The 13415-nt window shown below is 37.1% G+C and overlaps 1 protein-coding gene across 2 annotated transcripts in view; it reads left to right on the forward strand.

The window, feature by feature from the left end:
• The window catches only part of spidr (scaffold protein involved in DNA repair), a 44818-nt gene that overhangs the window by 30455 nt on the left and 948 nt on the right, over window positions 1-13415 (forward strand). The window contains exons 12-19 of one of the 2 annotated variants that reach the window (XM_044134270.1): window positions 3628-3715; window positions 5832-5972; window positions 6052-6111; window positions 6631-6829; window positions 8746-8934; window positions 10086-10179; window positions 10259-10373; window positions 13330-13386. In XM_044134270.1, the coding sequence (XP_043990205.1) occupies window positions 3628-3715; window positions 5832-5972; window positions 6052-6111; window positions 6631-6829; window positions 8746-8934; window positions 10086-10179; window positions 10259-10373; window positions 13330-13386 (943 nt within the window). Of the gene's footprint in view, window positions 1-3627; window positions 3716-5831; window positions 5973-6051; window positions 6112-6630; window positions 6830-7367; window positions 7441-8745; window positions 8935-10085; window positions 10180-10258; window positions 10374-13329; window positions 13387-13415 lie in introns of those variants that run through there. The other variant, XM_044134271.1, reaches the window with a different exon arrangement.

Consider the following 13415-nt stretch of genomic DNA (forward strand, 5'->3'; position numbering starts at 1 on the left):
TGAACCTTGTGATGCTGTCCTGCCAGCACGGCTGTGTTTACATGTAAAGTGATACCGAGGTTCATGGTGTCTGTTCCTCGTGAGTTTCCAGTCGAGATCCCAGATTAGCAACAGTTAGTAGAACTGGTGTGGGGGCATCTAGAAACTGGCTGAGGTATGTTTACCTCCATGATATTTTCAAAGCCTCTCCTGCTCATAATAATTCTGGAGGTCGTCTTTGGTCAGAGTGTGATAGATGAACTATCTCCAGTATCTTGTGCATTTACCCAAGTTGGAAAACAGCCTGGGTTTTTCCACTCATTCGGGTATCAATGTCTGGTAGACCTCTAAGCCTGTCCTAGAGCAAGCTGTCTGTCCTGTAGGCAGAATTATTGGTATTAATTTCATATAGTCTGCTACTCAATAGTGACGGTGCTTAGTTGTAATATTAAATATAAAGCAAAAAGAAGTAGTTGGTTGGCTTAAGTAAAAATAATTTCTCTTCTGCTTACAGTAGGAAACAAAAAAAGCAAAACATCTCAAACTTTTAGGCATAATGCTCTTCCACAGAAACATATAAAGTGAAAATGCTTTTGTCAGTAGGTTATACTTTTCACATATACTTCTTTTAATGGCTCTGATGTGTCATGGTGAGCTAAAGTGTGAACTTCTGGTTTTACATGACACACAGAAACCCACAGCAGCAATGTGTTAATTTGGCTCCTGATAAGGAGTTCTGATCATTTAAAAACCTCGAGAAAATTAGTATAAAAACATTTCCCAAGCGTCTTCCATTTTTTTTATTTACAATATTTGCTTTTACAACTTCTGTTGTTTAGCTTTGTTGGAAAGAAATGACATGTTTTTTTGGTTCTGCTCTTAATGCATTTCTGTTACCTTAACAGAGGGCACCAATGTCTTCATGAACCCATTGACTCGCATGTCAGTGTGGTTAATTAAATTAATCAATTTACTAACCAATTGTCTGGTATGTAATAAATATGTAAACATTTGCGCTTTAAGATATGACATATATACCGTATATATATATATATCAAGTGCCATCTACACTGTGAGAAAATGAAAAAGAAAAGCCTCTATTTTCTGTATTTATAAACGAAATAGCCTGAATATTCAAAATATCAAATGTGATGAAAGTAAACTAGAAATTGACGTCACCAGGAAACAGAAATTTAATGCGCTCTATTTAAAATGTAAGAACAGATACTGTGACATTTCCTTGTAACTTAGAAATGACTGGACATGTGTCAACTCAATATTATTGATGCGTTTTTCAGATTTAAACTTAATTCATGTACTTTTTGACATTATTTACTTAATTAAAAAGAGGTTAAAACAGAATCACGTTAAATTGGATTGGCCTTCCACACACTATATGCGCTATAACAAATTCAAGTATAGCGTTAATTATTCAAACGGGTTTCTAAATGTTTCTAGAAACTCTTATTTAGGGGGAAATGTGACAGACAGCATATCAGACTTCAGAGTGTGCTCAGCTGCTTTAAAATAACTTGTGGTGGCTTTTCTCTTTACTGGCTTCTCATCAGTAGCAGTGGGGCGTCGTCTCTTGAGCTGCTCATAATGCAAGTCCCATGTGTAACTGATGCTGTGGTTCGCAATGAAACTTCACTGAACCTACATCTCCTTTTTTTCATCGCCTAGATTGAAGTTCTTCTTCACTTTAGGCCATTTCAGCCTTTGAGAGCTTTGAAAAACCCTGTAGACCAGCTCATTTCTAAGGGGAAGCAGGTGCTTTATTCACCATTTTTGTTTTAAAGTCGTTGCCCAAATGAAGCGAACCAATAATTGGAGACAAACATGACTGAAGCAAGCAGAGTTCACACATATCCTACACCTACACAACCCTGTGAACTGCAACCTACTCACAAGCTGTTTACAAAGAAAAACTTCGTAAATTTTGCTTAAGTTAAAGAAAAACTTCAGTTTAATCCACGGAGACACAAATCTCCGTCTGATTTCTGTCTGATGTTGCTGTAATCTAGGGAGATTTCTTAATAAATGTGTTCAATGTCACTTTCGTGTCGAGGTAAATTTGCTCTTAAACTTTTGCTGTCCTTTTCATCATGCAACAGTGCAACCTTTCAAAACTCATTGGTAAAAAGCCATATATCAGCCGCATAGCAGTGTTCAAAGCTTGTGGAAAAAAGTAGTGCCTTCTGGTCCGGGAATTATGGTAATGTCCTTTTTTTGTTACAAAATCAGGGCGCAATGTGACCTTTCCCTTAACTTTTATAGACATTAACATCAAAGGAAAGTTAACAACATGCGAGTTACTGCGAGCCAAGCTTTAAAAGACGGATAAAGCCATAAATGTTCTGGTGCGTTTCTGCTAAACTAGAAAAATTAGCTTTAGTCTTGCTTTTTAGTTGTTTTACATAACATCTTTTGTGTGCACTTCACAGACAAGACATTGTTAGCTAATCTGTCAACTTTAGAGATACTTGTATGTTTTTTTTTTTTTCTTTTTGCATTTTCAGCATAAGCCAGACTCACCTTTCTATGCCAGTTTGTGTTTTTTTCTCATGAACTAAAACTTAAGGGGCCACACTTTTCAGATTTAGCTCCAAAAGTAAAATTAGATGCAGGTATTTAAAAAAAAAAGTATTGAAGTTCTTCATAACAGTCAGCTTCAAGAGTCACAAGGTTTCCAAACAATCTTCTAATTATCATTTTTGGTTTAATGATGTGTTATGTTTACAAGAAGTTGTTTACTTCATGATACATGTATGACACCTAACAAATGAGAAAAGCTCTGCATGTGCTGATTAAAAATCTGTTAAACAAACTGTGGACTAGAGCTGCACCTTAGATCAGATAAAACAAATGTCCTTTACCCAAAGGAAAACAGAGTCAGGATTAAAACTCAAAGTGTTGAATGAGCAGTGTGAGCCTGTCGTTACCCATCAATGATTTAGCCTCACAGGACTTGACCGTGCTGCAGAACTGGTTCCACACAAAGAAACACTGTGATTAGAGGTTGACTAGCTGGTTGTTAAGCACTGACTGATATGACAGCACCCCTATGCATGAATGAAGTTGTAATACCTTGAACTCAACATATTCTTCTCAGAAAATAGTCTGAGTCAGAATGAGGTTGCAACTGTTTTTTCCCCTAGATTTTTTAAATTGTTACTTCCAACAGTGGTTTGACGTCAATCTGGTAGCATCAAAGTATAATGAGTATGAAGTTCCAGCAGGCTGTCAAAGGAGATTAAGGATGTGCTAACAGGAGCCATAGTGTCACTAATTGCTAATCTGGACATTTTAAACCTCTTGTAATCCTTTTTCTAAACATTATTTCTTCCCCACAATTATATCATAATTTACATTGGATGTACGCTCTCAAGCCTCAGATGACCTCCTTGTAGAAGGTATTTTGTGTGCGTTTCTGATCTGCCAGCCCTGACATGCTCTCTGTTGATTGTAGGTGGTACAAAAAAAAGCAGGCACTCTTTACAAATTTATGTTTCAGTGGAAGTGAAACCGGCTGTGAAACCTTTCATTCCCGTCACTCAAGTCCCTCATTCGGGAGTTTCTCCTTCTGTCCCCCCTTTCTGTGCCCCTCCTCACTCTTCCTTCTCATGTTTTTTTGTTTCTTACTTGCAGGCACTCCAGGCTTTTCAGCTTGATAGACAGTCTGTGGCCCCCAGCAACGTCTCTGAAAGATCATGGAAACTCGCTTAGTATGCTAAATGTAAGTTCTCATTATAGTCACAATAGTTTAATCCCCTGAGACGAGGCTATTCATTCATCTGCCTTTAATGTGCTAATTTAGGATCATTTAATGCATGTGTCCACGAAGACAAAGCGACCAGAATTTTAGAATGTGATCTTTGTAGATTTTTTTTTTATTATTATTGTGAATAAATTTGCACTGATAATTATGTATTTAGCATTTCTTTAATATTGTATCAAGATTATATTGCCAGTTACTTTATCTTACCTGTCTTTTGAATGACTTTTCTCCCCAACTTTCTGCCCTCAATTTGGAGATTATAGTGTAAAAAACTTAACACAAAAAACACGCTTGGGGGGGGAAGGGAGAGCAGATGCAAATCTTATAAACTACTGCTTTTATGAACTTCTTTAAATTGTATTTTTTAGTGTCTCCTTTTATAAATAGTGCATTCAAAGACCAATAGACCCTGACCCACCTCAGTTTGACACTCAGGACCACCAAGAAGAAACAGTGTGGGGCAAATCAGTGAAAGTAGCTATTTCCTGATATCTAAAGCACAAGGGAAACAATACTTGTGTAGCATTGCTTAGTTGCTTTAGTCACAATGCTAAATCCAAAAAAGCATTAATAAGTACATTTTGCCTTTCTATTTCTAAAATAGTGAATGCACCATTTAAGTTGACTTTAATGTCTGCCCTATATTGCACGATAGAGATTTGGTGTCAAATTTTGTGTTTTCTTCATGTTTTTACGTATCACTGAAATTTTCACAGAATCACCTAAACGAAAACAATTCTTGCCAAGTTGTTGTTAATTTTTGACAGATTACTTCTAAAATTTTGCTGCCAAGTCACTACTAAACGTAACCAAACAGTAAAATGTTAGGCGGCAGTTAATTACTTTAAAAAATGTTTTGAGTGATAAACAGCTTTTGGCTGCGTGTGAGATGAAAAATGTAACTTGGTAACATTCTTTTTAGGGCTCAGAGACGAGTGCTGTCATTGACTGATATTTACCATCCGCTCAAAGTCTGCAAACTTAACACTGACCTGTTCATGGAAAATAACATAAATTAAAATATAACAATGATTACTCGGCTCTTCCGATGGGTTTGGAAACATTATTTTTAAACACTAAACATATTTTTTTTTTCATAGGGATCAAAATAAAAAAAATCTAGATGGGCACAAACATTGGACATTAAATGCATGCTACATTAAAATTCACACCACTACTATTACGAATAAGGCAAATATCAGTATTACTTGGGATTTTTGGTACTAAAACTAATTAGAATATCATGAAAAAAGTTTCTTTATTTCAGGAAGTCAATGAAAAAAGGTGTTATATGTATTAAGCTTTTATTTCTATTAATTTAAAAGATTATAGCTTACAGCTAATAAACACTCAAAGTTTAATTTCTCAGAAAATTATAACATTAAATAAGGCCAACAATATATTTTTAAATGTATATAAAGAAATGGCAGCCTTCGCAGCACACTGAAAAGTGTATATGAGCTACAGAATAGGCACTTAGTATGTGGTCTTTGTAATGTCCTTTGCTTGGTTTTCCTCTGTAGGCTGCAGTTATTCCTGTTCTTTGTGCACCTTTTTCTACCCCACGTTTTCCTTCCACTCAATTCTCCTTGAATACAGAACTTCTTTCGAAACGTCCTTTCGTGGCTCACCAAACATCTTCTGGACAACTGTAAAGTCAGCAGTCTTCCCATCATTTTTAGCTCATAGATGGCAGTTTCTGAGGAACTGAATTTTTGGTTTTCATGAACTGTAAGCCACAGTTTTCAAAAATAACAAAAACAAAACATTAAAGTATCACTCTTTGTTTAGCCAATCTGTCGGTTTTTATTTGTGGAATTCTTAAATTAAAGTATTTTTGTCATAATTTTCTAATGATTTCCACCGAACTGAAAGTTAGCTGGCCTTTAGGAGTCTAAACCTGCAAATACCCTTGTCATAAGTACTCATAAGTACCTACGAAAATCAACTTTCCAAGAATTCCAATGATACATTTATGTTTTATGATATTAATTATAATTTCTGGAACTTTTAAGAGTAGGGAAGGAATATATTTTTGTTCTATATGGAGATCTCAAGTGTCCCTTGTGTGCAGGAAATCAGCTCTCCAGGTCTACCTCCAAGTTTCTGCTACCTGCTGTCGGGTCATCAGAGGTCAGTAGAGCCCAAAGAAGGGCAAACCGTTTCACCACTCTACCTTCACCCAGCAAGCCGGACCCTACGAGACATACTGCATGTGAGCACTTCAGCTCAGCAAACACACAGACACATATGCATACAGAATATTAATACCTTGTAACTTTTTTATCCCTCAGAGTGAGGCCAAATCCTGTCGCTGCAGTTTTATTGCCACGGTTTTACACAAAAGAATGCAGGTATTTCTTCCTTCAGTCTCAAACCACGAAAATACATTGATTTAATCTCTTTTTAGCTTCAAAAAGAGCAAATATTGGGTCTCCCAAGCCCCTTATTCATCTTGTTAAGATTATTTAAACTAACAGACTGATAAGGTTGGACTCTGACGTAGAGAGCAGAGCTCCTATCGCTCTGTTTGACCATCTGTACGAGGCTCGGCCATTCCTCGTCACTGATTGGCAAGAACTTTAACCTTTGACCAACACAAGATAGCAGCTCAGATCAAAGTGCTGGACTTTAGCACACTCACACCACTTTTTCATGTTATCGCCCTAGTAAACCAGCATTGTGTGCAACCTCTTGAAGGCGTGATCTTGTCAAAGAAGTTGCTTTTTTTTTTAAGATGCAAATTGTTGTCATCCAATTTCTGCTTTGTCAACTTTTGTCATCTAATATTTCCTTTAAATTCTCTTTGTAGGTCATTGTGTTTCTAAGTAATTCATTTTCTGCTTTTGTGTGCTGTTCTGGTTGGACTTTAGAGCACTGATGTAGGCCATGGGGAGGTGTGGTTGGTGCTGACAGACCCCAGTCTTCAGGAGGAGCAGCCCGAGAGGCCATGCAGGCGAACAGTGGCTCTGTGTGTGAGCACTTCCTGTGTGCTCACTTCCTCTGTCCTCGAAGCACTGAATTCCCCTGCCGTCTGTGAAATGTCGTTCAGAGATGCCATCAGAGAACATGGTAGAGTTTTGTATCGTCCTGTCGAGGGATTTGTGTTTTACCACACATGATTGTGTGCACCAAGTTCTCACACTAGCTAAGCGAAATCAAGACTTGTATTTAAAATATTCAACTTTATATCTATATTAGAGAAGGAGTAATGGTTTTAACAACACAATATTGTCTACTACTTATGTATGATCTGCTTATTAAACTGCCACATTAATCAATTTACAATAGTTAGTACTTTTGAATTAGGTCAAGTATATTCAGTTGGAAACAGAAGCTACATATGCTGCTTAAAAAGCCACAGGGAAAGAACATTATTGGAATATATTGAAGCTGTGGATGATGAAGATCATCATCCACTTCAAAGGATGATGATCCAAAGCATGTGATCAAATTGCACAAACTGTCACACTTATTTTTGTATTCAGAAAAAAAGGGTAATCTTACTTGCAACAGGAAGACTTTAGTTTGATTTAAAGAGAGCTGAAGTAATAGGTTATGTGGCTCTTTGTTCAGTTTATGCAAATATGTTTTTTAAATGTATGTGCAGTTGTCGATAAAGAAAAGAATCCCACCGAAACGGCCAGGGGGGGAGCTCAAGCTACTTGTAGGCTGATAAACAGGTAGAACGCTTTTTTCCAGCTCTCCTTGTAAATGTAAAAGTTTCTGCAGACTATATGCATTGGTCAGAAAAACAAGGGGTCAAAATACTGTCATCAGAAAGGAGAAACTCACTTGAATTTTGTAAAACAATGTCTCTTTTTTTTTTTTTTTTTTACTTCACCAGCCCCACTTGCTCATTTTCAGGCAGTTTGGAGAGACTTTAAACAGGCTATGAAGTGTAATTGCTGTGACTGAATCATTGGTTAGAATTTTATTCTTGAAAATCACAACTATTTATTCTTGTAACGGGAACCACTTTTGTCCTTAATGGGCTGCAGAACAAGACGTTACCCATAAACATCCAAATTTCTGCAGTAGAGGAGTGATACAAAGGCTGCAGAGGCAATTTATATTAAAAAATCTCTGGCTTGAATTCCCATAGCGGAAATACACATAAGAAATGACCAAACTAAGAAGAAAAAAAAATTCAAAGTTTGTTAATGAAGTTTCTGGGGATAAACCTTAGCATAATCAAATGTATCGTATCTTTCATTTAAAAGGTTAACTGCCAAGGAGTTGAGTAAAACGTAATTCTGGGACTGTTTTGCCAGCAGGAGATGTTCAGGAGCCACCACAAAACTTTTACACCAGAACACACCCACACCATCAGACAAGGTTGCATGCACGTTGTTTAGACCCATTGGAATAAACCAGCAGCCAAGCATGGCAAATGTTCCTTTTTTTTCTTTTCTTTTGTTTTTTACATTTGAGCAGCGCGAATAACAAACTTCAACCCACATTTTTTGGAATAACTTAAGGGAGCTGGTATTACTCACCGGATGCACATTGACGAGTGCAACTTCTTATTTCCCCAAATCTTTGCAACCAAGCAAAGTTAGCTTGAAACATACAACCTCAAAAGCCACATTTATGGGAAATATTGAAGTTTCATTTACTAGAGTAATGCGATAAGCAAAAAGTGTTCCCTTGCTTTTTTCCAACGGTTAGACAGCAGTTAATAAGTTGAGTTGAAGACATTTTGTTTTAAATTAGGATTCAGACAGTGAACCTGTCAAACCCTTTCCACCTTTTGAACTAAGTGTTGCATGTGTGTGAAAGGTCAAAAAAAGGTTGTTCCTCCCGGGAAGGGTGTGAGAAAAACAATTTAATGTTGCAAAGCGGCTTATTATTATTTTTTGTTACTTAATTTGTTACTTGTTATTTAATCCAACTTTTGGTGTGAGGAATCTCGCTGCATCTAAATGAGAGGATGTGTGTTTTGTTTGCAGTAAAGTGTATTTCTTTTTTCTTATTTGCATATTTAGGTGTGCTCCTCTGTGCGGAGCAGTCTGTCATTGAAGTGTCTTCAGTACAACACAAGAGTAGTTTTGAGACCACCACAAGGCAAGACTCATGTTCCAGCTCTGAGCTCCAGGTGAAGACTCTGCCCCAGCCTCTGAGACTGGATTCCTTGAGTTGGGAGGCCACACCCAATTCCCTCTGTAGTCTCACAGGTCTGTCTCTCTGCCCTTCTCTCAGTCCAGTGGTTTTCCATTCGACTCCTCTCATCTGATTCCTGCTGCTGAACTGGCCCGACTTCTTGTTCTCTCTGTGTGGGGAAAGAAAAAAAAAAAATTCATTTTTATATTTTTACAATTTTACAGCACAAAAAAGAACTTTGATGTTGCTTGCAGGCAGTTGTGATGTGATTTGTTCCTCCGTCTCTGTCCTCAGGGTGTCATTTTGAGACACAATGTAGAATAAAACTCATGAAATATTGTAGTTTCTGTCCATTCCCACATATTTTGCAGGAAAATAAGCATATGTGCTCCCCATGATTGTTTGAACATCTGTTGTGACAATGACTTAGTTAGTTTGCAATAAATCTTTAATCTCTTTTTGGACACAAGCAGTATCAGTTTGATGTTTTAATTCTTTTTTAATGTTTCATCTCATCAATTCTTAGTTCCACTTACTGCAAGTGCTCATATAGTAAAAGAAAAGATTTTCTATTGTGTTGCAGTCTTCCGAATCATCTGCTTCAAATCCCACTGAAATGCTGCATAACGTCTTCCTGGTTTCTAATTATGTAAATGTGGTTTTGAAGCTTGTAGCAGATAATAATCTGCATCTGCTGCCTTCACGTCACATCTGAGAGCAAAGATCACATCGTGAACCCACTCAGCGTTGGCCTCTCCGGCCATCCGTGTTTGATCAGGTGGTCGAATGAAAATAAAACGCAGTTTGCGCTTGTGCACAAATCGTGCCTTCTGGAAATTACGAGCAAGGAAAGGGGGGGAGGGGGAGGCTCAAAAGACTAAGTCGAATAATTTCTTATCGGTTTTTGCATTTGGTATCCTGTTTAAGGTTCCATGTTTGCAGTGTTAAGCAGCAGCTGTGGTTGTGAAGTGAGTTGTTTTTAGGTGGGGAGAACATTTCTGCTGCTTTTATCGCTGCCATCTTCGATTAAAAATAAAGAGGATGCTGTTATCTCCTACACATACACATAAACATACAAACACTTTAAAGCCAGTGCTTAGATTGTCTATCAATGTTCTTCTTGCTTAGCTTTACAAAAACAGGCAATGTAAATTTATTTCTCTGAAACTTCCAAACCATTCGTTGGCCATAAATGTAAATTTGTCATTTTGCTTCTGTGTATCAGGGGTGATCGTTGGTGTAGATGAGAATAAAGCTTATTCTTGGCCAGCTTGCAATCTCTGTGGAAGTGACAGGTTAGAGGTGTCAGCAGAAAAGCCGTAAGTTCTTATTTAACAAACTAAATGTCATAGTGAGTGCTCTCCAGCTCATTTATTTTTTTTGTTTTTCTTTCTGCAGTCAAACCTTCCACTGCATTTCCTGTAAATCGACGTTGGACAAGCCGGACACAAAGGTTCAGCTGGAGGTTTTCCTCAGCTCCTCCTCGTTGAGCAACTGCACCTTAAAAGTTAAGGTAGGAACATTAAAGAACTAAACTGAAAATCAAAATGAAAAATATAAATGTCTTATGGCAAAACTAAGTTTACATTGATGTTGCTGAACAATCAGGGAAAATAACTGGCAACCACCCATGAACATGCCTGAAAAAACAGAAAAACAACTAAACATACCAACCTGTCTACTTTGCACCATGAAAGCAATGACAGTTAATGCGTCTAAAAACTGGTGGCTGTTTTTGACGTGAGCATTACCATGCTTTTCTCACTGGGTGAAGCAAGAAGTTGAATTTTGGTTGGTTTAAATTTCCTGTACAGTTTTTTTTAATGCATCATACAAAAATACATCTAAAGAATGGCAGCCATTTAATGTTGTTGAAGTTGGTATCTGTTGTGTAGCGTCTCATTATTTTATTTATTTATTTATTTATTACCCCTCCAGGGGGTCTTTTTGTGAGCTCTAGTGTCCCTTATATGAAAGTAGGCTGACAGAAAAGGGGGGAAGACATGCGGCCAATATTGTCGGATCCGGGAGTCGAACCCGCGAAGGCCTGAAAACATGGGTTGCGTTATTCCCTACACCACCACGGCATGCCCAGCGTCTCATTATTTTAAGTGATCTAGACAGCACTTGACTGTAAGTTGTACTTACAGTGGTCAAACCTCGACTTGGTTATTCTACATTTTTTTAAAAAACAACTTAAAAACATAATTTTCTATCCTTTAAACTTTTTTCTTATATGTGTTTCTTTTTATGTTTTTGTTTTTTATGCAAAGACTGACTTGGATTGAGAGGAGCAGGAAAATCTCATTTATTCGTTCTCTGATTTAGATTCTTCAATACAGTGTGAATTTTATCCAAAGATATATCAAACTTGTTTTATAAAACACAACAAACAACAAACAGATTTGGTCTTATTTATCTTGATAAATTGTTTGATAAAAAAACAACCCTTTTTTTGTCTGTATTAAGGGCTAAATTGGGGAAAGGTACTGAGAGGTGGATGAGTGTTAGAAGACAGAGAAAGGCACTCACCCAGATTTGCCGCTAATACTTTGAAAGTTTGCTTTACATGTCGTTGTGTATATAGTCCAGGTTAAGTTCCTGCCTCATTATTACAAAACGTTATCTGTCTTAAAATCTTTAAAGCCATTTGACATGAGGCGGTTGGTACACGCAGGTGTTGCTAATCTCGTTAACTAAAACGCTGTAAGCTAATAAGAGACTTTTCTTTAAAGTCACTTGCAACACCTGCATTAACCCTCTGTTTGAAGTGAAAATGGCTGCTGGGGTGTCTCAATCTGAGGTGTGTTCATATCCTGCAAAATACCCGCTTAAAGTTGAGTGGCTGTTTTCTGTTGCCTGTAACAGCCATTTTAGATTCTCTTTTATTATTATTATTAGTATTATTATTATGTAATGAATTGAACATAATGAACTAGCTTATTCTATCTGTTTATTTGCTGACCAGTTGTCTTTTTTAAATATGCGCATAACTTAGGAACATTTTTACATTTTGTCATAACAACCGCAGTTTGTTTTCGATTTTGATCAAATCTGGAAAGTCTGTTGTTCATATGTATTCATCCACCCTTTACTTAGCCGTGGATGTCTTTTTAGAAATGTCAGGTCAGATCTCTGTAGCTTGAAACTGCATGCAAATTGTTTAAATGCTTGCCATTTTCCTTTGCAAAATAGCTCAGAGGCAAATAAATAGTAAATAGTCATTTTCAGGTTTTTCCACAGATTGTAAATTGAACTCTAGTCTGAAAACTGACTGGAGAATTTGAAGACAGAAAAATGTCTCAATCCAAGTTCTTTTATTGCATCTTTGTGCATTTAGTAACATTGTCTTGTTAGACGATCAACCTCCACCCCTGCCTGAAGTTATAGTGGCTGCAAAAGAAACTTTTCCGCCACAAATCTTACCAAAGAACCTTCACATGTTTGCTGTATCCCCTGCCTGGCTGGCTGCAAACTTAAAATGTGACTTCTTCATGTCTCATTTTAAGCCATTGGCTTTCTTCGTGGCATTGTTCGTAGCACTAGTAATTGTTTACATGCTGACATATTCTTCATGCCTGTAGTTTTTTTTAAAGAATTATCTCCACCTTAGCTGTTACTCTGATTAGTGTTGCAGCTGGGTGGCCTTTCAGTTTTAGGTGGTCAGTCATTCTTCAGTGGTGCCATTCCTACTCTTTACTACAATGTACTACAACTTTCTCTTTCAACTGACCTGCCTGCTGTGTTCCCTAATTGTCATGATGCTGTTTGTTTGCCACTGTTCACTTCCAAGAACAGTTTTATTTATGCAAAAACTAAATCACACACAGATTAACTTTGTTTAGTAACTATGTGTCTTTGGGATGTTATTAGTTACTGTAAGTTTTATTTATTGGTATAAAGGATTAAAGGGGACTGAATATAAATGTACTGCTCTCCTTTTAGTATTTGAAAAATTCACGTTTTTATATATATTGAAATGTTGATTCAAACTTATAACAGTTCAATAACATGTGTAAATCTGAAGCTGCTATCTTTGGCAGAAAAGAAATATATTTTTTAAATCTTTTAGTACATGATGGCAGAAGTGTAGATTAAACCTTTGACCAATCATCTGTCCTGTAGTAACCCATGAGTGAGACACTGAATCATTCCATGACACCTCTCCATAAATGTTACTCATAAAGCGTTTGAGTTCTGCACTGTAGATGAAAGTCTTGATAAATGTAGCTTTGTGCAGAGGTCTTTCAGTGACAGAGAACTTGGTGTAGCTATGCACAGTTCAGTGAGACAACCAGTAAAAATTATCAACGTTCTTATCGGCCTACTAATATTTGAACCCCTTCCGACCATAAACCAGCAGAAAGTCCGCAATCTGCTGGTGCAGCATTTCTTTTTCTCATTTACAATGCAGCGGCGATAATTAAAAAGGCATTATTGACTTCAGCATGTTTTAATCTCTCCGACAGCTGCAGCAAAAGACGATCACGTCGATCCTGAACACGCCCGTGCTGGAAAGCAGTGAGGTAGGTTTACTCATCAAGCTGTTACATAA

Source organism: Gambusia affinis, linkage group LG12 (genome assembly GCF_019740435.1).
Source record: "Gambusia affinis linkage group LG12, SWU_Gaff_1.0, whole genome shotgun sequence".
In the NCBI taxonomy this organism is placed as follows: Eukaryota; Metazoa; Chordata; class Actinopteri; order Cyprinodontiformes; family Poeciliidae; genus Gambusia; species Gambusia affinis.